Source organism: Mirounga angustirostris, unplaced genomic scaffold (genome assembly GCF_029215605.1).
Source record: "Mirounga angustirostris isolate CCGP_5_RB_7025 unplaced genomic scaffold, mMirAng1.0.hap1 SCAF_11, whole genome shotgun sequence".
Lineage (NCBI taxonomy): Eukaryota > Metazoa > Chordata > Mammalia > Carnivora > Phocidae > Mirounga > Mirounga angustirostris.
This window is the reverse complement of record NW_026991719.1, coordinates 20,308,830-20,333,910: the sequence shown is the minus strand read 5'-3', so window position 1 is coordinate 20,333,910 and position 25,081 is coordinate 20,308,830. Positions and strand designations below refer to the sequence as shown.

Sequence of the window (25,081 nt, the reverse complement as noted above, 5' to 3'; positions counted from 1 at the left end):
CCAGAGGATAATAGGAACAGCTTTATAACACTAATTCTAGCATTCACTACCATGAGTCTATAATTTGCAGATGTGTAAAGGTAGATATTAATGTGCTAAGCAAGCAGCAAGGAGTCATGCTTCAGTGTTCTGCACATTTAATTAGTGTTATGCAAGATGCACCCCACTTTTACACATTTATACAACTGCCTAGTCAAAAATAAAAATATTGTCCCTACCCTTCTACATAAAGGTGTTCTGTAGTCTGTCTCAAGAGATCTAAGTATGCATCGTTGTTCATTCATGAAGGCTCTGTAAGGCTGTGAGACACACACATGCGCATACATAGGCCTGTGCGTGTGCACACAAGGCGTGTGGGCTAGAGATGTGACTGTGCTTAACTCATGCAGGATCTTCACAGCTGCAAAAATTAGTAGTAGAGCTGTCAGTGAAACCCAGAACCCCTACTCCCTCCACATCAAGCTTCCAGAAACAGAATGAAAGGAAAACAGTATCTGAGAGAGAGATACACCAAGTAAAGTAACTGAGAAATCTAGTAGGATATGAGAAGATAAAAAGCCAACGAAAAAATACCAACTGCTCAAAAAAGAGGAAGGGAGCAGTAAGACTTCACTAAGAGTCCAAAGATACTGTCATCTTCTTGACAGCACTCAGGAGTACTGGGAATAACTGTGAGGCGTGGGCCCTTTGAGACCTTCTGATCATTGCTCCTGGGGCATCTGGGGGTAGAGATTCCAGTGCCTTTTTGCCAATGCAAGAATTTGCAGGCCTTTTGACCATTGGTACTCTCCACTTTGTTCATTCTCTCAGTCTTATCTTGAGCCAGAAAGAGCATCTGCTCAGGTACCGTGACACTCAGAGAATTAAGAGTAGGCCCAGAGGCAATGAAATTGACTGCTGACTGCTCAAATGTGCTTTAGTCTACAGGGAGAAGAGACCTTCCGGTTTCCTGCTAGGTTGCCCAGCCCATTTTGCCATGGTAGGAAAGGGACCTGATTTAAGGCCAATACTCCACTGAGGAATAAAGATTCTATACACCCGGCTGGAAAACCCATTCGCATACAGAGATTATGAGTATAGCAGATGAGATACAGGAAGGACTCCAACTATAATGATACAGAGGATGGAAAAGAGGCTACACTGTCAGGTGCTGAATTCATCCGGGAAGGTCGTGTGTGATGGGCGTTAGTGCTGGAGAAGGGGAACAGACGAACACTATGGATTCTGTAGAGACAAGGATTACTCACATTATTTGCTGTTGCATACTCATCTGTCAATGTGGTATGAACTCAAATGTATAAAACAACATTCTCACTGAGTTATGAAAACAGGTATTTTTATTCTCTTTTCTTTTTCCCCAATATTTTCTAAACTTTCTTCAATTAGCATTTTTTAATATTTTGGTACCATGGTATATTAGTCCTCTCAACTGACCCAACTGGGGACAGGAGTTGGATCACTGAGAAAAATGCTGGATAAAGTAGGACGCCCCGAAGTATGACTATTATTGTAAATACTAACTTCAAAATGCACATCTGAATATATAATTATCCTCTGCCAACGTTTTCAGATGTGGCCAAAGCCTTTTCCTTCAATATGGATCGGTTTGGGGTTCTAGGTCACCTTTCTTAGATAAACTATGCCACATATATCTGTGAATTCCTATCCCTATCCCTTTAAAAAGTAATAAACTTAAAGATACTTGTGAAGCAACATGAACTCAGGTTCTTCCTGAGATTTTTACTCAGCGCTGCCCTGCAACCTAAGAGCTATCTGTTCACTGTCATTCCTTACATTTTTAAGAGACTCTTCTTTATCAAGTCTTTCCAAAGCATTCAACTTGATTTTAATGGAGATAAGTCTCTTTTCTGTACTCCCATTTCTTCCGTTTAAATAATACTGAAATAAATTATGGAGTCACAACAGGTGGAAAACTTATACCAATGGTCTGAGGACAAGTAAATGGCCCTTGGTAAGCATCCACCTCACCAGGTGGAAAAAGCACAACAGCATTCTAGAAAGTATGCACAAGCATACTGAGTGTGCTGTGGGTATGAGTAGGCACGATTTGTGAAGGGAATGAAGGGTGGCAGAAGAGTTGATTGTGTGAACGTAGCTTGATGTGTTTATGCACTTTCAGAAACTGAAACCACCCTCCGCTGCTCAGTTCCTTACGGAAAGGAGCTGTCGAAAGACGAACAACCTGGTTTGAAAGATGCAGTGGGGGGAGCAGGGAGCACGCGAGCCCTTCCTCTTTACCACATGAGTGTGGGGCAGGAGTGTGTGTGCAAGCGTGGGTGTTGGGGAAGTGGTGATCTGAGTGGCCAAGGAGCACAGGGGGTGACTGTCACAGGCCCCGGCATCGCCAGGAATCCAGGCTCTACGTTATGTGGACAAGTGGCAGGAATGATTACATGAGGACACTGCCGAAGCTTCATTCACAGCACAACAGTGGTGCCCCTGGGTAAAAAGTGGAAAACGGCCGGAGAAAGAGAGGAGTCAGAGGTGTGAGTAAGCACAGGAGGAGGAAGGGGACGATGTGGCCCGTGGTCAGACCCTGACTCCGAAGGACAAAGAAATCAGGAGGCTGTGAGGTAGCCCGGAGGCCTAAACTTCCCACTTTCAGTCCAACTGCTTTGCACCTTCAGCTAGATTTCACTACAAAACTGCTGTCCCTAGGAGGGATGCAGAAGTGGTTAAGAGCAATTCCGGCCCTTGAGAAATTTACGGTGCAGTCAGAGAGCCCAACAGAAGTACAGGTAAGGCCACGACTGGAAGTACAGAACAGGGCGGGGAAGAGCAGCGCCGACAGGAAGTGCCGCAAAACGGCAGAGTCTTTGCACCTGAAGAGTCAAGGGCAGCAGGCTCCTCCTCCTCCTCTCCTCCGACCTGACTTCCTGACCCACGTTAGCGCCACTTCATCTCTCTGTGCCACGGAAGGGCTACCAGGTGCCCAGAATGCTCTTACTTATCTAGTTGCACTGATTCATGGTTTAAATCTCTCTGAAAGGGAATGAAAGACTGAAGAAACAATGAGATGATAAACACGGGTCTGTATAAGGACTCCTCACATACCCATTACCAACCTCAACAGTTTTCAACACGTGCCCAGTCTTTTCTCTTTGTGTCATTTTGAGGCAAAACCCACATGTCATTCTACATGTGTTAACATGTCAACAATAGCATTCTAGAAGCTAGGATGCCCTTAAAAAACATAATCACAATACTGGTATCACACCTAAAAAATGAGAAGCCAAACGACGATGATCCAGGACCACCATTAGTAAACTTGCCTGCAGTCCTTACTGGGTGCGAGCCCTGCTTCAGGAGCTCTCTCTATATTAACTCATTTAACCCTATGATAAAGATGACTTACCGAAAGCACCATTTTATAGGTGAAGAAACTGAGGCCCAAAGAAGTTAACATAACATGTTCAAGGTTGCCCAGCTAACCCAAGTGTCCATCAGCTGATGAATCAACAAAATGCAGTATATCCATACAACGGAACGTTACTCAGCGGTGAGGAATGAAGTACTAATCCATGTTGTGACACGGAGGACCCTTGAAGACACTCTGCTAAGTGAAAGAAGCCAGACACAGAAGGCCACGTATTGTGTGATTCCACTTACGTAATGTGTCCAGAATAGCAAATCTAGAGAGAGTAGACCCGTGGTTGCCGAGGGCTGGGTGGGGGGAAGCGCTGGCCAGCGGTCATGGAGTCTCTTTCCCTGATGAGGACGGTGTGAAGTTGATGGCGGTGATGGATACACGGCTGTGCACCTGTGCTGAACCACTGAAAACCACTGAATTGTGTGTATACTTTAAAATGGGTGACTTGTATGGATATGAGAATTCAATCTCAGTAAGGCTGTTTTTAAAAAAGTAAATTATCAAAAGGTTTAACATTTATCAAACCAAGGAATATTCATGGACCATCTTAAAGGTATATACTACATTCTATATGAGTTATAAAATATATGTAAAACATAAAAGCAGACCTCAAATTGCTTATAGTTCAAAGAAAAGGCATATATGCAGTACATAATAATGCCCTTTTGCTTTCCGAATTTGTGCCTTTTTCTCTAAGGGCAGTCAACTACCTGAACCAGGCTTTCTGATTCATAAAAGCTATTGGGCTAGGGTCTGATGAACACACGCTAGAAAAAGACTGATCCTGCTCCCCTTCCACCCTGGGACCTGCAGAGGTCATGATCAACCACAGGGTTACCTTGTGAGTGAGCAATCTATAGGATTCTTAGGGAGCTGAGGCTGGGCCTATTCACCTTATAATTGAAATAATTTGAGTAGATGTATCTTACCTAAACCAAGGCCGGAACAGCTCAAAGATCCTTGGGTGAGCTAAGGCCACCATGCCTGGGTCCTTCTCCCTGGGTTTAGCAATGCCCAGAGTAAACAAACAGTACAGGTTTTCCTTACCGATAGCCACTGAAGGTCTGGTCTGTTCCCCCAATGGGGAGGCTGCACCTACTAGGCCACCTCCCTTGGCCCTCTAAGCTCAAACAGCAAAGGTCACTCTGCTTGAGGTGGGCTTGAGAGCTTCACTAAGAAGACAAGGCCCTCGTCTGCTTCCTACTGAGCTACACAGTTCAGAAAAAGTAGGAGCATCTAAGATCTGTGATGAAAATCGGGAAAGCTGTGGTCATGAAAACTTGTGGGTGTTTAGAGGAGAGAGAGGAAGGCCACAGTAGGAGATCCAATCTTGGGAAGGGTATTTTGGGGATCAAAAAACCTGAAAAAAAAACCCTGAAAAGGTCCAGGCACCTGGTGGGTCACTTACAACCAGGAAGGCTTTCCGGAGGTAACACTTACCTTAAATGAATAATGAGGAAACTGCTGTTCAAATTCAAAGTGCCTGGGTACCAAGGACGTATGGCTGTGGGGCTCTGTTCTACCCTAAGGCTACTAGAACAGTGTCCAACCAGCCCGATGGCCAGTGAACCCGTGAAGCTCACATGCCACACAGATTCCCAAACCTGGGGTGCACACCAAAAACATGCTGGAATTTTACAAACATGTGAATTTAGCCGAACTTTAGAACATGGATTTGCATTTTCTGGAAGTTTCAGATAATGGGAGTAATCAAAACTTCGAATGTTTCTTAAGCTAACAACCATTTAGTGTTTAAGACAAAACTAGTCAATGAGGTAGAAACTCCCATTTCAAACACGGCTAATTATGCATCTTTTCCTGAACTGCCCAGAAAGAACACCTATTTGGCACAAGTGGCTTGGGCCCAGAGTGGCCTGATGAATCAGCCCAGAACTCAGCACCATAACATTATGGCCGAGTTGCCTCATTTAAACCACAGTCCTACTTGGGCTACAATCACTAACATTATAGTGGTCTCCTTACCTTTCACAACATCAGCCACATTGCAGGTGGGATCAATACTTCCAATGTGTTTAGGATGAGCAGGGTTAGTGTCACCACCAAACAGAAGTGCTAAACAAACACAGAAGGGAAGGGAGAGATTAAAAACAAAGCAGGCAATGTAGCTTACAAGTTTTGAAAGGATTGTCTTATTTGTAAGAATCATTTTAGCATCTAGAGTGAGTGACTTAAAGCTAGAGAACACATACAATGAGGGGTGATCAGCTCTACTGGACAGCAAAGGAGGAAGGCCATGCTCTAAGATCTGCTGGTTGCAGTTAGCAGGTCTGAAAGCAGTAACACGTGCCAGGGGTCCAGCCCTTTTCTCCCTGACCCCATGTGACTTGGATGAAAAAGTTCTTTTCCTCCTCAGCCAAGTTTACTCACCTTCTCGGTACTACTCCCGACAGTGATTCCAACATTCACTACGTATTTAGAAAATGCAGCCTGCGAAGTGACTTCACTGTGAACATTTTAAATGCCTCCATCACGGGGAGTAGTTTTCAAATATTCTTTTTTTGTTCAAGTATCTTTCAAACTACATTCAAGGGACGCCTGGTGACTCAGTTGGTTAAGTGACTGCCTTTGGCTCAGGTCATGATCCTGGAGTCCCTGGATCGAGTCCCGCATCAGGCTCCCTGCTCGGCAGGGAGCCTGCTTCTGCCTCTGACCCTCCCGTTCTCATGTGCTCTCTCTCTCTCTCATTCTCGCTCTTTCAAATAAATAAAATCTTTTAAAAAAAACTACATTCAAATACTTCCACAATACACAAGATTTACAAAATATTGCTTCTGAATAAAAGCCAAAAGGAGCCCCAAAGAGAAAAGTAATCTGAATCCAAATGTTTATAGGTGTACTTATTTTCAAATCAAACAAAAATTGGGAATAACTTAAGATTCCACAAAAGGAGAATTTAAATTAGGGGATAAAATAGGGAAGATTTTGGGACACCTGGGTGGCTCAGTTGTTTAAGCGTCTGCCTTCGGCTCAGGTCATGATCCCAGAGTCCTGGGATCGAGCCCTACATCGGGCTCCTTGCTCCGCAGGGAGCCTGCTTCTCCCTCTGCCTGCTGTTCCCCCTGCTTGTGCTCTCTCTCTTTCTCTCTGACAAATAAATAAATAAATAAATAAAATCTTTAAAAAAAATAGGGGAGATTTTAAATTATGAAAAATGACAAATAAGGGCATTAGGCCAATACATAAACTTCCAAATGATTAAATGGAAGAAAAACAGAGGTGTACAAGCTTATCAGTGATTTAAAAACATGTACATATATACGTAGACAGACACATTTAGGTCAAAAAGAAATTGTAGTTATGTAAGTAGCTTAATTGAATAGTAATTAGGTTCTTTTTTCATTTAAATTTCCTATAAACTGTCAGACATTTCTATTTTTAAAAGATATACATTTGGGACCAACCCACACGTAATAATTGTATAACACTCACTAATCCAAATAAATCAAATTAATAGAGATGCTCTGCCCATTTTCTGCTTCAGCAAAGAGGATGATTTAGATTCTAGACATGCAGATGCTTTTTCATAAGAATTATGAAATCAGGCAAAGAGACAATGCTGAAAATGAGCCAAAAAGTTTTTTTTGTGGCAAGAATTTTAGTTGTTTTTTTTTTTATCTGCTTAACATCCTGGTGAGTGGACTAAAACTCTCCATATGAGACTATGGTTTGACAATCTGCTTAATCTGATTTCAATGATCACCGTGAAATTAAAGATCAATCGCTCAGATGTCAAAATGCCAATTCAATATTCCCAGTATCAGTGTTTTCAAAACCAAAAAGAAAAACATATAACATCCTGGATAAAGACGAGAACCCACTCTCAGAGACACATCAAAGTACTCTCTCACCCTTACCAGGAATGTAACAGCAGAGGCTTAAAAGGCAGGCAGAGTTCCTGCCTCTAATATGAACATCAAAATTTCAAGGATTTCCATTAACAAAGAACACTAATGAAGAGCTTTTTAATAGATAGGATTTACTTAGGAAAAACTAAACTAGAAATGAAATTTCTTTCTTTTTTTTTTTAAGATTTTATTTATTTATTTGAGAGAGAGAGACACAGCAAGAGAAGGAACACAAGCAGGGGGAGTGGGAGAGGGAGCAGCAGGCTTCCCGCCGAGCAGGGAGCCCGATGTGGGGTTCGATCCCAGGACCCTGGGATAATGACCTGAGCCAAAGGCAGACATTTAATGACTGAGCCACCCAGGCGCCCCTAGAAATGAAATTTCTACAGACCAAACTTCAGATCAGTAAATTCTAAGTGAAGCAACAGGAAAACATTTGGGAGAAATCACTCTGGGTGCCCTTTCAAAAGTGGATCAAAAACCCAACTTACTGTGCTGGTTAATAAGCATGCGGAAAGAGATGCGGTTGGTATAGAACCGATCTAGAAAATACTGGATGTTACTGCTAATGAATGGATCAAACCCAAATTTCTCCTTGTATTCAATCACTCCTTGTGCCATTGTAGGAACCACATCGTTGTGTCTATTTCTGACTTTAATGAGAACTTGCAGAAAGCTGTGTGGGAGGGAAATAAAAAGTGGTCAGTCTTTATACCTCACGCACTGATGCATAAACTTCCCAGCGCTGTCTCTGGACTATTTAGGTGCTGGTATTTTTATAAGTAGAGAGATTATCATTATGGGCTACAAGGAGAAACTAAAGTATTACCCAAGGTTTTGCTTGGAACTTTCTATCCAAATTCTTTCACAGACACAAAAAGTAAAAGGTTCTAGTAAAGAAAAAATGTTTAAATACCTTCTTAGGAATCCACTGACTTTATGGAAAAGTGATCACATATAATACAGGTTCCATAAATGTTTGCTGAATAATTGTAGAACACACTAACATTTCTTCTGACAACATGAGGACAATCCCCCCAAATTTCCAGGGATTTATTAGAAAGTCTCAAAGCAACAGCTTCCATGAATAAGTAATGTGAAACTTTTTAAGAGTAAAATTTTGAAATGAATTTCTCATAGCAGTCAAATACAGTGATGAAATGTAGACAGAAAAAAGGCAATTAAAACAAACCGAGTCAAGAATTATGGTATATTACTATAAAGATACAGAGGGAAAAATATACTAAGAACGGTAACTAAGAACAGAGAGACAAGTCGATGGAACCAAACAAAAAGCTTGGAACAAGGCCCAAGGGCAAGTAAGTATGTGTGCATAAAAATTTAGCATATTGATAAAGTGACATTCCAAGTCAGTAGGGAAACCATCAAATTAGCTGGGACAGCTGGCTACCAATTTAAGTCATGTCCCAATTTCAAGCCTTAAGCTAATAACTTAGTTAAAAGGTTTAAACATAAAAGAATAAAATCACAGAAAAAAAATAAAAGAAAATCAGGTGAATAAGTAGATAGTACAGTATGCCTTGGGGTAAGGAAGGCTGTCCTAAGCTTAATACCACAGGTAGAACCCTGAAGAAACAAACGATAGGACTATGCAGAATTTCAGCATAATTCTACAGGGATACAGGTTATTAAAGTCAAAAAAACAAAGTGAAAACTGGGGAAAATACATTTGCAAGAGCTACTGTCTTTAATGAAGGAAAAGATGAGCACCCTAACAGGAAACGAGGCAAGGGATCCGGTATCAATGGGAAATTTACCACAGAGGCAATGCAAATGCCAATAACTTCCCCCTTCAAAAAGAGTAATAGAAAAGCAAAACAATGCAGAATTAGTCTCCACTCATCACACTGGCAGAGAATAACCAGTGTCCTCTAGAGTGTGGAAGCATAACTGATACATTTCTAGGGGCAACTGAGCAACATATATCAAAGACCAAAGAGATTCATTCCACTCCCAGGAATTGATCCTAGGAAAACGACAGAATTCTTAAGAGCCCTGTTTAGAGAAGCAAGAAAAATACAAACCATTCTACAACTCAATGACAGGAGGTCAAATCACATGACTTACCTGTAGACGGACCATTTTGAAACCATTAGTAATGGTATAGAGATCTATAATGTCCACAGTTATTTTTGTAAAACATATTGTGCACATATAAAAATATGGATGCCTAGGAAAAAGTACGGAATGAAAGGAAAATGTTAACGGTGGTTGTCCCCTGGTAATGGAAATTTGGAGTGACTTTCTTTTCACTTATCTGAATAGTCTTAACGTTTCTCAGTGATGAAATACTCCTGTAACAAATACACACACACAAAGACAGCAGAGATGAATAAATCAACTCTGAAACTGGAAGGTCATAATTATTCACAAGAAATTTGATAATGGACAATCTGTCCTCTACATAATGTTCTTTCTAACGTATTTATAAATTCAGTATCACTCAAGTGAAAGATTTCATTACAGCAGAGAAGCACCTCAACTTAGCAGAAGGGAGGAGACTTGCCTCAAGGGCTCGATTCTCAGAACGCTTTCCCCGGTCTTCTGGGGTCTTCTTAACTTTATCATTAAGAGAAACAAGCCTGTTCTCTAAGCTGCTTTCACCTCAGTTAAATGATCTCCGTGCCTGGGACTCCTGTACAGCTTCTCCCGGACTGGAAAAGGCTACCACTATGAGTAAAGCAACTAGCTCACCTTCCTTTCCTTCCTTTGCCAGGGGCAGCGGGCTTCTGAAACCCCAGCTATCCCGACTAGCTGTGTGAACCTGGGCAAGTCACCAAAACTCACTGAGGGAGAGCGATTATCATTATGATCTCACACGCACTGGATCCAGCACTTGGCAGTTTCCAAAGTGGGCTCATGTCCATAAATTGCATCTGACCAATAACCTGTTCCAGAAACTGAGACAGGATTCTGGGAAACATACGGCAGCAATTTAATATTATTTACTTCCACAAATCTATACCCTAAAATTTGAAGCTAGAGAAGTCAGTCCTAATTTCTAGGATGTCAGCAAAACAAACTGTTACTAGCTAATGACTTGTGAGCAAACAAAGCTTCTGGATTCGATTCCTTTAATTTCAGTACGTTAAATGAGAGCAATGGCCTCTAGCAAGAACATTGCATCTGGGGCTCTAATTCAACACCTCCCTTTCACAAATCACAAATCCATTTGCAAAACACCTAGCAAAGTATACAACAGGTGGGTATTCTTCCCCCTTGTATTTTAATTTACAACTAAACTGGAGCTCGCTACTCAGGGCGCACACTGGCGGTTCTCGCAGTTGGTAAGTTGTGCACAACAATGCATGATGGAACTGGAACAAGGATTTACAGATCCAGCTCTGCTACCAACTCATGTTACAACTTTGGACAAGTCATTGCTCTTCTCTGACCTCAGTTTCCTTATCTGTGAACTGGAAGGGTTGGGTTGAATGCCTCGAGCTATGGGGTGCTTTTCTAACAGTGTTTCTTAGTTCTTTTTCTGGGATGCCTATATGTAAGGTGTTTGGTGTCACAACTCTGTGGACCAGGATTCTCCATAGAAAAAAATTCTTCAGCACAACAGGCCTTCCATGTGCAGTCCCTCGTGTGTACGTGAAACAGGAGGAAAGTAATGTGAAGGGGATACTTAATTTCTCTTGGGGTAAAAAAAAAAAAAAAAAGACAACACTCGGAGCTAGGGTGAGTGTTTTTTCAGTTCAATGAAGATGAAAAAACAGAAACATTTTCCATCAGCTTGAGAAGTTAGCAGCCTTTGTGCGGAACATGAGCAGAGAATTCAGGTCGTTATATTAAAAGCACACTCTTTTATGCTACTCCAAAATAAAAGCATTACAGTTTTCCTGAGCTCAACTATTATGCTGCACTGAAAATTTGTTTTAAAAATTGAAAAAAAAAATTTGTAAAGGACTGAGTAGGTAAATTCAGGTCTATCCAGAGGCCACTGCATTCTTAAAACTACCACTAGGTGGTACATTTACTGCAATATTTATAGTGAGTGGCCGGCACCAGTTCACCAGGAGCGAAAATTTATTAAGATCTAGATCATGAAACATAATTTAAAGGGTCCTTATTCCTTTTGTGCTATGTTAAATTAACGTAAATTATTTAAAAATGTGATATTGAGTTGTTACCCATTAACAAACTTAATGCTTTCATCCAAATTACACTTCTTGGTTCTTAATGACATGAGTTCCATTTACCAAAACATTTTTTAACCTGGATGTTTTTACTGTCAGGTAAGTTTGGTACCATACTTACTTATCCAAGACCTGTGGATCTTCAGGGCTCTTATTCTCGTATTCTAAAAGTTCAAGAAAGCTCTGCATATACCTAAAAAAAGATGAGTTACTCTGTTAATTGCCTACCCAACATCCATTCCTCCTTTCCCTCTTCCTAAGAGAACCCTAAATCTTCACTCAGGTATCTACCCCATTCCCCACCATCACCAATTGCAGCCCAAGTGCTGCAGGGGAAGCCGATGCCATGCAAAGCTCCTGGGTGGCCTGATTTTTCTCTGGGTAATAGTATTTTTCTCGTCACTGATTACTAACTAGTCCAGTAGTCTAGGCCTAAGCCTGTCATTGCATTGCATTCCCCTGAACAAAGGGACTGGCTCAGGAATGGGCACACTACCTCAATTCAGGCCAGTAAAATAAAAGGGAAGACGTGGTGGGGGTCTCTGGGAGAGAAATTAACTTGCTCTGCTTTTTGTACAGTGGGCTATGTAGATGTAAACCCTGGAAAGGTTGCAGCTGTTCTGCCACCAGGAGGAAATCCAGCCTGAAAATAAAGCCGACACCATGGAAAGCAGGGCCTTGATAATCTCATGAATTCTCTAAATCAACCAACACCAAAAGCTCATCCTATAGCTACACGAGCCAATGTATGGTTTAGTTGGATTTTCTGCTACTCACGAACATATTCTAACTGTACACCAAATCTACAGTTTGATTAGCCAAGATGTGCATATGAATTGTAAGAAACACAGGTGTGACACTAAAGTGCATGCTGAGAACTTCAAAACTAGAAATAAACAGTTCCTTCTCAGAGTTAAACTAATCTCATCAACACTGCAGAGGAGGAGACGGAATGCCTCTTAGGTCCTCAGAAACAGCTTCTGGATTAAAAATAGCTACATACCTCAATCAGGGCCAGGACAGGAAATAATGTGTGCAAAATAAATATCTGGAGAACACAGAAAAATGGGATCCAGAGAGGCACATTACTGAGGCAGCTATATCCGGACAGAACCTGCTGGATCTGGAGGAGATTCGGAGATGCCAATTACTCAGAGGTGTGTCATCTCTGCTTTGGATCTGAACATGCCCCGAAAGAATTATCCCTTGATATAATTATTTCTAACAATTAATTACCACTAATCCTCCTATCCAGCTTTGGAGGGAGGATGAGGGTACTCCAGTAACAAAAAATGACTGCAAAGCATATAAATACATGAACAGGAATAACGTTTTATTAATCAGCCTCACTTGAACTTTGTAATGATGTGTGATACTAAAGTATGTTCATCTCTGGATATCCTTTTTAAAAGCTTCTGGGCAAATCAGGCTATGGATTAGGCACTGTTGAAATCATCAGGTCAAACCTCCCGCAGAGGGCAAAGTCAGCCAGAGGCAACAAGGCCCTCTATCCTGTCACACGCCAGCAGGATTCTAGGGAGATAAGCAGTTCACTTAAAGAGCAGAGTCATGAGTGGAGAGGAGCCAAAGATGCTGCTGAGCTTCCCAGCCTGAAAGTCAAGAGAACAAGGAGAACACACTCTAGCTGAGGTGAGCTTCATGGCCTATTATGAGTAAGAGTCACTTTTAAGAGGAAAAGGAAATGACAGCTAAGCACAACGTGTGATCCTAAACTGGATTCCTGCATTGGGGAGGCGGGGATTGCTGGGGGCGGGGGAAAAAAGAGCACTATTGGGGCACCTAGGTGGCTCAGGCGGTTAAGCGTCTGCCTTTGGCTCAGGTCATGATCCCAGGGTCCTGGGGTCCAGCCCCGCATCGGGCTCCCTGCTCAGCGGGGAGTCTGCCTCTCCCTCTCCCTGCCACTACCCCCCTCGTGCTCTCTCTCACTCTCTCTCAAATAAATAAATAAAATCTTTTTTAAAAAAGAGCACTATTAGGGCAATTAATGAAACAAGAACAAGTTCTCCCACATTAGAAAATATTACTAAATCCATGTTAAATTCCCAAATCTGATAATCATACTGTGGTTTTCTAAGAGTTGTTCTAAGGAGATACATACCAAAGTCGTTAGGGGTAGAGGGGCATGTCTGCCATTAACCCAAATGGTTTAGGGAAAAAAATAGTGTGTATCATATATGTTATGTGTGTACCACGTCTGATATACCCTAAGTGTACACACACACACACACACACACACACACGTCCAGAGAGAGCGAGCGCGAATATGAATGAGAACAGCAGGACAAATGGCACCGGATGTTAACAATTAGTGAATCTGGGTGAAGGTATATGGCAATTCTTGCTACTAGTCTTGTACATCTTTCTGTTATATAGGAAATTATTTCAAAATTGATTTTTTTTTTTCAAAAAAAGGAAGAAGTGACGTGCATGTGTTGGGGATGGCTACAGAAGAGAAATGTGAGACAAAAAAAAAAAGAGCTGACCCCAGCATTTAAGTCTATACTTCGCCAGCTGAATCACTTTGAGGCCCCCGAAGTAACTTTTACATAAGCGATAGGCAGCGTGACTGTCAGTCACTGCCACCAGGCCCAGGGAACTTGAAGGCCAGCTAGTCAACCTCCAATCCCCACCACAATGACCCCAATACTGACTGTACACTTTCTGCGGGAAAATTTCGGATGATGCTCTTGAAGCAAGAAAGAAATTTCAGGCAAACAAGCACTCGCTGCTCCTGCTGGAACAAACTCTGCCTCTGGGGTAGGAAGCAACGGAGGAGGAGAGCGAAGTGTTTCTCGAATATATGTGAATCCCTTTCTGAAAATACACCACCTGCTCTTACATCCTACCACTCACCGACCTCACCCTGCTTACCTAGTGGGTAGTTGAGTCACAAATTCAACTTCCTCAATTAAATAACACATGTTTGCTGCATCCGAGCTGTACGTCATCAAACTTTATGTCATTCTCTGTTGAGATTTTTTTTTTTATTTTTCATAAGGCAAATGAAGCACATTACGTACTGGCATTTTTACAATCTGAAGTTCCCCTTTAAATGACTTAATTTTCTCTAACAGAAATACTGCCACCAAGAAACTCCTTTAACAGGAAAACAAAAGGAGCAAGACTGAGACTTGATCAAAAAGTGGCAACATCCCCTTATCCAACGGATTGCAGACCAGTCCGTGCGGGCTCCTTTAAATTTTTCTGTACTTTCTAATCTTTGTTTCAGTGAACAATTACATTTATAACCAGAAAAATAAAATTTGAAAAGTCAAGAAAGCTGTCTTGTACAGTTTAGAAGTCTTTTCATTAAGACAGTGTGAAATTGTCAAGTTAAAAAAAAAAACAAAAAACTTTTAACTGCTTGGAAAATTGCAGCTATCCTGAATGACTCATCCCCACACATGCCATACACATACTTTTAGGGAAAATGGGATCCATGCCAGGTGTTCAGAGCATTATGGGAAGACTGATCTAAAGCCACATTATTTACTTACCAACTCTGAACCAACCCCACCGAAGGGCGGTTAAGCAAGTTATCCGGCAGAAGATTAACTTCTCTCATTGTGTTGGCCAGTCTTACAGGAAGCTCCTTTCGTAGAAACATATATGAAGTTTTCTCACATGCATTATCTCTCCCTGTTAAGAGACAATAAGTGTTCCATGATTTTATAATCTAACAGATGGAATAATAAAGTGCTCTCATGATAGCATGGTTACTGGTTAGGAGGAGAAAATTAAACAATCCTGCAGTCTCTAGTGAAATTTTTATCCTCTGAAATTGCAAGTTTAAGAAAATAATCTAATTAGAATAGAAAAAGAACATTTATTCCAAGAGGCAACCTTGAAAGCAGTTTTTTTTTTTAACACAAATACATTTCTAGTGTTACCGTTAGTGATACAAAAATGACCTGGGATATAATCTGAATTTGTTTTCAAATAAACACTGTGGGAAAACTGCCAAGTACAAAAGTAGGAAAACATGTAAATCCACTCCTGTTCACAGGGGTTTCCAGAAGGCAAAAGACCCATTCATTCCACAAATATTCACCACCTGTGTGTCAACTGCTTCTTCCTAAGGTTTTCTTCAAATGTGTTTCTCCAGGAATCAGAGCTTTGTCACCCTGGGAAGCAGCCACAGACCTGCTCTGATTAAGACACGGGGCTCAGGATGTGCCAGAGAAAGCAGCTCACAGGTGCGCTCAGCAGCAGAGCGATCTACTCTGATATGTCCCAAGAGGTAAGACCCAGTGTTGACCATAAAGACAGAGGTCACAGAGTCTTCTGTTGGTTGCCCTGAGCTGGTTGTGCGTAAAACTTATATAACTAGGACACAGTGAGAGAAAAGGGACACAGCCACCTGAATGAGGAAACCCGAGCCTCTTCCCCAGCTGCTTTGACCAGAGCAGCATGGCCCCCAAGTCCTGCTGTAAACCTGATGATGGCTGGGGGACGGGGGACATGAGAGAAAGGACATGAGCTTTGGGGACAGAAATGTGCTTCAGCCCCAACTCCTCCATTTTGGGGGTAAGAAACCTTTGGTAAGCTTAATTGCTCTAAATCACAGCTGCCCTAACCTGTAGAATGGGGATGGAGTTTCAGTTTTTGTAAAGACTAAATGTGGTAACAGGTATGGAGCCTGACACAAAGCAGGTGATCAATAAACATTAGTGTTCTGTCCTCTGTGATACTTACGGGTCCATCCCAACTCCCTCACACTCCATAGGCCTTCCTGATGCTCCATACTGCTGGGAGGCTGTTTGGAGATGGGCAACCTTGGGGCCAGGCCCAGAGACAAACAAGTAAGGCTCGGGGAACACTTCTCTCCTCCAAACTCTCCTCATTCTTCCAAATATGATACAGGCCGCAAACCAGAGATCCAGAAATAAATCTGATTTGCTAACACTTGCAGCCAAGTTCTGGTTTATTCCTTTCCTCTCCCCACTGAATAAGACTAGAAATAAAAGAACCCACTCATGAAAGTCATCTGCAGAATCATTCTTTCCCCCCACTGACCCCTGAGCCCCCTTCTCCATGTTAAAAAAGTTAGAATAAAAGATTAGTCTTACACAATCCATCCCTTACTTCCCTCATTCTAGGTGAATATACTGAAGGCCTTCGGTGCGTCTTTAACTCATCAATGATTCTGTCTTCCACTTTTCCCCTGAGTGAGGAAAAAGGGGTGTGATATCCCAGCAATGACCTTCCATCATCTACTCTATACACATTTATTTGGCTCCAGATGATTAACATTTAAAAGGACTCTGGCTGTTTTGCTTCAGATAATATGTATCATTCCTAAAACGCTCTGTAGGATTCTTATAGACGAATCATTTTAAGTGCACTAAAAGTGCTGATACTTAAATCACAGTGAATCGTACCACAAAATGAAGGACCTGTTATTATCTAAGGTAAAATGTACATCTAACTTTTCACATGCCAGGACAAACACTTTGCATCCTGGTTAAATAGAAAGGACACCTTTTTTTCAAGCATAGAAGAAATGTCTCCGTTCTCCCTGTAGGAGAAGCAAGTGAGGGAATGCAGGAGGAGAGGAAGGGGCTCACGGGGGTTGAACTGGAACTGTGAGTAGCAGTATGAACTCAGGATTTGAAAAAATTATCTCAGTTTTTTGGACATTAAAGTTTACGTGTTTCAACTGCCATGTCCACAGCATATTAGGAGCCGCAAACTGGAAGCCTAGGGCGGGGTGGGGGGGTGGGGGGAGAAGTGGGAGCTGGCTGGCAGGTGGCAAGGGGCCGTCAGGCCACATTTGTGTTGGAAACGCACAGGGCTAGACTGTTTCAGAATGTCAAGGTTTTCCGACTTTCGGAAGGTAAAAGGAGTATGTACATCCACTGTCTATGATATAGACACGATACAGCTGCGGTGAAATCATTTAAATGGAGCAGAAAAAAGACCATGGCCTGAAGTAAGTTCAGGTCATGTTTTGCCACCAAAGGTATGAAAAAACAACTACAAGTTTTAGAGCCTTTTTTTTTTTTTTTAAAGATTTTGTTAGAGAGCGAGCGTGCGCGCGAGAGCGTGCACGCGCACAAGCAGGGGGAGTGGCAGGCAGAGGGGGAAGCAGGCTCCTGGCTGAGCAAGGAGCTTGATGCAGGACTCCATCCTTCCAGGACCCTGGGATCATGACCTGAGCTGAAGGCAGCCGCTTAACCAACTGAGCCACCCAGGCGGCCCAAGTTTTAGAGCTTTTTGAACTTCAGAATTCAGATAAAAGACAGGAGACCTCCAGAACAATATATTAGGCCAAGATCATGTGCCAGAGTTAGACTTGGGTTTGACCGCTGACTTGAGCCTCCCGAGCTTTATGGACGTGGCAAGTGTCATTACACTTCTAAGCCCCTGTACAGTCGGCTACAGGAACACTACCTACTTCATAGAGGTGTAGTAAGGGTTAAAAAGTGCTTAATATATAACACCACAACCTCTTAAAATTTAGAAGAGGGGGCTCATTAAAGAGCCAGCACTAATGATTGCAAAGGATGATAAAGCAGAACAGCCTGAGGCCATGGGGCGCCAGAGCAAATAACCTGATACTTGCTAAGCCCTGAGAGCTCTGCTACATTCTGGTCCAGTGCGGTTGCCTCTGCTCATTTGACGATTCTACATAATTAAAAAGGGATTAAAAGGGATTAAAGTATGTTGTGTCCCTACCATCCACTTTTATTTATTTTAAAATAAAAGGCCTTTGGTCACCTCTGAACTAACTAGAAAATTCAACGACTAGGTATGGTCTAAGATAACCAAATACCAGGAGGCATTTATTCTAGCCCTCTTGGATTATCAGTTTGTTATGAACGAGCAGAGAAAGAACCGTGTTTTGTCTCTGTATCCCCCATGGCAGCAATGAGAGGACTTGACCTATGGTAGTTTCTCAATGATTTACTGGGAAGATAGAGAATACTTTTAATACTTTTTAAAAAAAGAATACCTGAAAAATCTCAGGTTTTGCCTCCTACATTCTCACTTAGCTTTAGAGATGAATTCTTTGTACTCAGATACCTTAATTACACATCAGTTTAAACAAGGGGGTAAGCCTTTTTTAGTTAATTAGTGAACTTAAAAATAAATATGAAAGGTCCAACATTTTTTTAACCTTTCTGTGGTTTTCATGGAAGTTGAAAGTATTTTGTCCTATGTACTAATGCTGGATACTCAATTTAAATCAAAGAGTTCCAACAATCTTTTTTTGGTTTTTTGTTTGTTTTTTACTCAACTTAAAAAAGTTTTTTGGTTTTAATTTAATTTGGTTTTAATTGAATGTCCTCTATGAGGCTTCAGGTTTTATAAGTCTTCTGGCATACTATTTTCCAGTGATTCTTTCCAGTTATTCAGCTTCATTTTTTCCCCACTTACTTGCCTTCTCTACATTCCTTAATTTTGATTTTCTATTTTTATTCTGCATTTCTCTGTATGCTTCACCTTATTCAATTTTACCAATTAAATTTTTTCCTAGCATCAGTTCAGAGGATGATGAAAGAGTGGGTGAGGGGCAGGGAACATTCTCTGATTTGGTGAATGCAAATAAGTCATTGTAGTTTAACTGCATTCATTTGTATTTCTTCAGGTTTTCATGCTCATTTGATGACCCTTCAATTCTCTTCTGTTCTCTGTTTTTCTTTTTTGTTTAAAGATGTATTTATTTATCTGGGGGGGGGGTGGGACTTTCAAGCAAGTGCAGGGAGCCATCTCGGTGACAGTTACGGTTAGAAAGGAGCGTTTGACCAGCCTTCTGAGAGCAAGAGTTCAGACTTACTCTTTATACCTGGTTTCCAGAGAGGCCTGTATGTCTGGTAAATCTTTAATCCTCTTTCTGATTAATTTACAGGAAGCAGAATATTTCTCCAATTAATAAAGTGACCTGATAATGTATCTTACAATTAAAGCAGAGGGTTGAGCACATGCCCCCCAAAATGGAGAGTCTCCTGTCTAGATTACTTGAGGGCTCTCCTTGTCCACATCTTTCAGTTTTAACACTTGCTGGGGATGGTTTGGAAGAGGTAATAAGAGAATCAGGGAGTGAAAAAGGAGAGCAAGGAAAGAAAAAATTACAGCAAGGCATCAAAAACCAACAGAATGATCAGCTCATTCTAGTTATGCTGTTTTTTTTTTTTTTCTAAATACTGCCAATTAAATGTTTGAGTCTGCAATGTATTTTTACCATTAACCATGCTAAAATGGGTAAAATATAACTGAGAAAATACTTTAGGGACAGCTCTGATTTTTCTCCAGTTACATCTTTGATAAGATTTCAATCTTTTGAAAACACTGAATTTTAGAATCATAAGTAATTAAATTTTGGCTAAGCAATGATTAATTGAACTGTCCTTCAAAAGAAAAGCTTCGCATATTTTTAAAATGTTTACTCTATGTCTAGAAATACTTCGCTGTTTGAGAAGTTTCAGTTTTCTTTAGAAAAATTTATTCCTGAATATAAACAGAGATCAATAGAGGTAGCTTGGGTCTACCAAACTTGAGGCTGTCTCCACTCTAGGCCAGACTGTGTTTTGGTTATTATTACTAATGGTGAGCCAGAAACTTCAGAACCAAAGAGGCCAAAGACTGCGGATTTCACACACACCTCATTCCCTATCAAATTTAATGCCCCAACAACATTCAGACATCGCACTACTTCTTTCAGTCCAATGTCTATTTTATTATCATAACCGACGCTGTGGGTTAAAAATTTAGACAGGACGCAGGAGGGATAGCTTGTCTGGGACCTCACCTGGAAAACTCAAAGGCTGGGGGGGGGGGGGGCGGGGGGCGGGGCAGTGAATAGACAGTAGGAGCTGGAAGCTTCTGAAGGCTCATTTACAAGTCTGAACCTTGGGCCGATTACTTGCCAACTAGGATTGCCTACCAGAGCACTAACTGGTGGCCTCTCCATAGGCTTCCTCACAGCATGGCGGCCTTGGGTTAGCTGGATTCTTGCATGGGTTCAGTAAACAAGGCAAAGCTGCATGGCCTTTTATGACTCAGGCTCGGAAGTCACATAGCTAGTCACAAAACCTGTCCAGATTCTAGGGGAAGGGGACAGACTTCCCCTCCTCTTGAGGGAGGGCTGGCAAGGACACATGGTAGAAAAGCATCCTTGTGGCCATCTTTACAAAGTGTGACCTGCCCTAAGATGTTCATGAGGAGGTGGAGATGATTTATTTCTCAAGTTACATTTTAAAGCACTCTTTTATTGCCTGAACTTGTTTCTTCTGGGGTCATTTTTGGGGGGCCATTTATTTTTGTTTCTCTTTCTCACTGTGGGCTTCCCTCAGACGTCTGGTGATCTATACTTGTTCAGTAATGCTTCAGAGTGAAGCAGCCTTCAAAGACCAACTAAGTGAGGACCCCAAATATCTGGTTACATAGGGCTTTTTGGTGGGGTCCTAACACCACACCAGGACCCCTAATTCTCCTTGAGTAGTTCAGCGTCATTAGAGAAGAGCCCCCTTTTGCCCTTTACTTTACCTATGGATAACTACCTGCCTACTAATGTTCTGATGGTCAGGGTGCAGGGTGACCCTACTGTTTGCAGACTTCTAGGTCATTCTGTGGTTTTCAGCCAGCCAGCCCTACCTGTCACTCCCACCCTCTATCTATGGTATCTTACTGAGGCAGGGGCTCTGCTGCATCTAACTCAGCAGCCTCCTTGGCCACAGTACCTTTTGAGTATGTTCTAGACCTGACCTGTTGAACACTGGAGGCAACAGCCATGAGGGGAAATTCGAATATGCAGTTTTATTATGATATCAATGAGAAACTCCCCAAGTGTGATAAGTGTATCATGGTGATTAACAGTTATCAGCAGAATACTCTTATGCTTAGGATATACATACGTATGTATCTAGGGGTTGTCATGACATCTACAGCTTACTCTCAAATGGTTCAGCCCAAAAAGCATGTGTAGAGAAAGGGGAAGGAAAGGAGACAGGAAGAGGGATGGATGGGGAGGGGAAAGATAAAAAGCAAATATGGGAAAGTAACTGGTGGACCTAGGTGCTGGACAGGGGTGTTAACTGTATTATTCTTACAACTTTTCTTAAGGTCTAAAATTTTTTCAAATAAAGATTTGGGAGGGGCACTATAAACAACCTAAATCACACGACCCTGAGATCATGACCTAAGCCAAAACCAAGAGTCAGACGCTCAACAGACTGAGCCACCCAGGTGTCCCTTAAAAGTAGTCTTCTAAAAAAGGTCTTTCAATAACTAGAGCCATTTTATTTTCTAAAAAGAATACAAAAATCTCATATAGGATGTGCCACCATATGTAATGGACATGGGAAGCTCATGCTCATGTAATTTTTGTGGTTCTTTTCAAGAATTTTATTTATTTATTCGAGAGAGCGAGAGAGAGAGAGAGAGAGAGCACAAGCAGGGGGGTGGGTAGAGAGGGAGAAGCAGGCTCCCCGCTGAGCAGGGAGCGTGACACGGGGCTCAATCCCAGAACCCTGAGATCATGACCTGAGCTGAAGGCAGATGCTTAACCAACTGAGCCACCCAGGCACCCCGATTTTTGTTGGTTCTTATAGGAAAAAGGGATAGAGGGTGATCATGACAGAGTTCTTAATTAAGGTAGGCAAGGGTTACTGGACCCTTCCCTGAGGGGCATCTACCTCTGTACTGAGGGAAAGTGAGTAACGTCCACTAGTGCCCTCATCCTCTCTCTTTAGAATCCTGTTTACTCTTTGAAGGTAGATATGTGTCCATAAACAGATTAGTAAGAACCTGCCCTTCTGCATGCCAGGTGTAAACAGATTTCACTGTGAGTCCACAATCTGTGTCCTCTGCCTGGACAACCTCTCTGCCATTCCCCCTGTTCACTGAGTTCTATGTCCTGTGGGTCCCAGGATCCTCAGAACACTGAAGAGTCTACCAGCACAATAATGCAACACACCATACGTATTTAATAAATATTTCCTGATTAGAACTGAAAATCAAAATACCTAGTAAGTTTCTGTATAAACTTACTAGAGCAAATAAAATTCAGGGATGCAAGGTCATTATTTGCTGGTAATGGTAAATTCCTCTTATAGATAGACCACTCCATTCTATATATTTGGTCAGAGGTATCAAATCCTTCAAGTTAGGGGAAGAGGAACCAAAGGTAGGAAGGAAGGTGATAATAAAGTGGCAGTAACTGTCGGTATGGTGTGTCAGGCCAGGGAGTGGAGGAAAAAGGCATGGATGTGTTCAGAACTGATATCACAAACAGAGCTTTGACCAGCGAGAGCATGCAAGTAACAACTGTAGCCAAAGCCACCACAAAGACTCCTATCAACCTAATTCCAGAAGGGGCTTTAGGATATAGTCCTAACGGTAGATTGATAAGTTACAGGACGCCTTGGTGTCATGGAAGCAGGAACATTTAAGTAAAGGTCACCATGTACTCATCTTCGAGGTGAACTGAAGCAAAATGTTAAGTTAACCGTTACAGTGAATGAAGAGGATCCAAAGCCAGGAATGCTCAAAGCACAAATGAACTGAAAGTGCTATGTTTCTTGGAAAATGATCAGTTTTTAGAGCTGGGACCTTCAGCCAACAAACTTTAAGATAATTAACATTCAAGGTTAAGAGCTCCCTATGCAGCTTTTATTCTTAACAGGAAGGTGATTTCATCCAGGAAATGCTGTGTCACTGACTTCCCACACTAAAAGCACAGCTAACATCTACTGAGCACCTACCATGTGCCATGCATTGTGCTGCATGTTCTCGATTTCACCAGGACGACAAGCCTATGATTAGATGCTATCATTTCTATTTTGTAGCTAAAGACACTGAAGTGCAGTGGGATTAAGTGATTTGTCCACACTCACGCTACTGGTAGACACCAGAAATTAAGATTTGAGTACAAGTCCACACAGACTGCTGCTCATATTCCCAGAGATGATAAGCAGGCTAACAAGTGGTGGTGGTCCTGAGAATAAGAACTGTTTCAGTGTAAGTAAATGAAGTAGCTATCAATCTGAGAGTTTGGAAATGGTAAGACTAGATGAGCAGTAGAGTATGCAATTTCCTGATTGTCTAGCAGAACAAATTTAGACAAAACCTTGGCATTACTAACAGAGATTATGTTTGTTGCAAAGAAGTGCATTGGGATAGTGGCATACTATGTTAAATGAAATGGTATACCATGTTGAACTGAAAAAAGCATAGGTTTAAAAGCTCCATCTACTTGAGGGACGCCTGGGTGGCTCAGTCAGTTAAGCATCTGACTCTTGATTTCGGTTCAGGTTCTGATCTCAAGGTTGTGAGATCGAGCCCCACGTCCAGCCCCATGCTAGGTGTGAAGCCTGTTTAAGATTCTCTCTCTCTCTCTCTCCCTGCCCCTACACCCCCCCTTTCTCCCCCTCTCTAGAAAGAAAGAAAGAAAGAAAGAAAGAAAGAAAGAAAGAAAGAAAGAAAGAAAGACTCACTCCATCTACCTGAATTCTAAGTGTGGTTTTGCCCCTAACTTTGCTTAGGCAGGATATTTAAATCATCTAAGCTTTGGCATCTCCATCCAAGAAATGGAAGTATCTACTCCACCTGGATGTTGGGAGAAATATAGCTCCATCTGCCTACTATTATTCCTGGCAGGGAGTGGTACACAAATATAAGTTCTCTTCACCTTCTAGAGAGAATAATTTCCGATTCACCTTGGATGAGGTAGCAAAGATGTCATGTCAACAACTAGTTGATGATTCGGGCAGGCTCTTCCTTACTTGGGACTTCTACTTTCCCACATATAAAATTGGGGAGGTTGGAGAGATGATCTCTAAGCTCAAGCTCCCATTGGGTGAATCTGAGAGGGTTAGATTTTGGTTTGTATCTCTATATAGTTATGTATCCTACACCAGCCTTGCCTAATAACTTCAATTCTGGAACAAGTCTGAAGAGAGTATTGCTACGAGTAGGCAGTCAAGGAAAGGAGCCAGAAATCAAGAAAAATAGTACACACTTTTCTGTGTGTTCTTCTAATTGTGTTCTCCACCCAGAAAGCCTCCAAGGACACTCTGGATGAAGGACAAGAGGGTAAACATGTCACAGAGTCCCAGACACCACCCCTATTACACAAACCTTCGAGGGAGAGGTAGGGACAGCAGGAAAGCATGCCACAAAGCTACAGGGTTCATAAATTTTGGCTAGCAAATATAAATTTATGTATTTTCCCCTGCTTCTCATTTATCTGTAAGTTTCTCAAAGGTAGGGACTGTGCCTTGACAATTTCCCAAAGCTCAATTTCTACTTCACTCTAAATCCAGGCAAGTAATGCTGATGGACTCCTAAACAACTTAAGTGTCAACCTTCAGCATCTCACACACTCCATCCCCTGAACTGGTTCACAGCCCTTAGGCTTAGCCAAAGAGTCTACTGGATCTAACGCAGTTCTTAACCCATGACCATCACCTGGGTACCTCCAGCATACCAGCACCGGAGCCCCTACCTCCAGAGACGGATATAGCTGGCCTCAACGAGGGGCAGGTAGCACTAGTTTTAGACACACACACACACACACACACACACACACACACACACACACACACACCACCCCACCCCAGATTATTCTCATGAGCAGCAGGACTAAAGACCACTGACTAAAGTGAGTCACAAAAAAATCCAACCAGGGAAAACAAATC

The 25,081-nt window shown here is 41.9% G+C and overlaps 1 protein-coding gene across 1 annotated transcript in view; it reads right to left on the bottom strand.

The window, feature by feature from the left end:
- Positions 1-25,081, bottom strand: part of PDK3 (pyruvate dehydrogenase kinase 3) — a 72,991-nt gene that overhangs the window by 35,934 nt on the left and 11,976 nt on the right. The window contains exons 2-5 of the mRNA XM_045876008.3: positions 14,939-15,080; positions 11,542-11,613; positions 7,749-7,933; positions 5,375-5,464 (exon numbers count right to left, since the gene is read on the bottom strand). Coding sequence (XP_045731964.1) covers positions 5,375-5,464; positions 7,749-7,933; positions 11,542-11,613; positions 14,939-15,080 — 489 coding nt within the window. The remainder of the gene's footprint in view (positions 1-5,374; positions 5,465-7,748; positions 7,934-11,541; positions 11,614-14,938; positions 15,081-25,081) is intronic.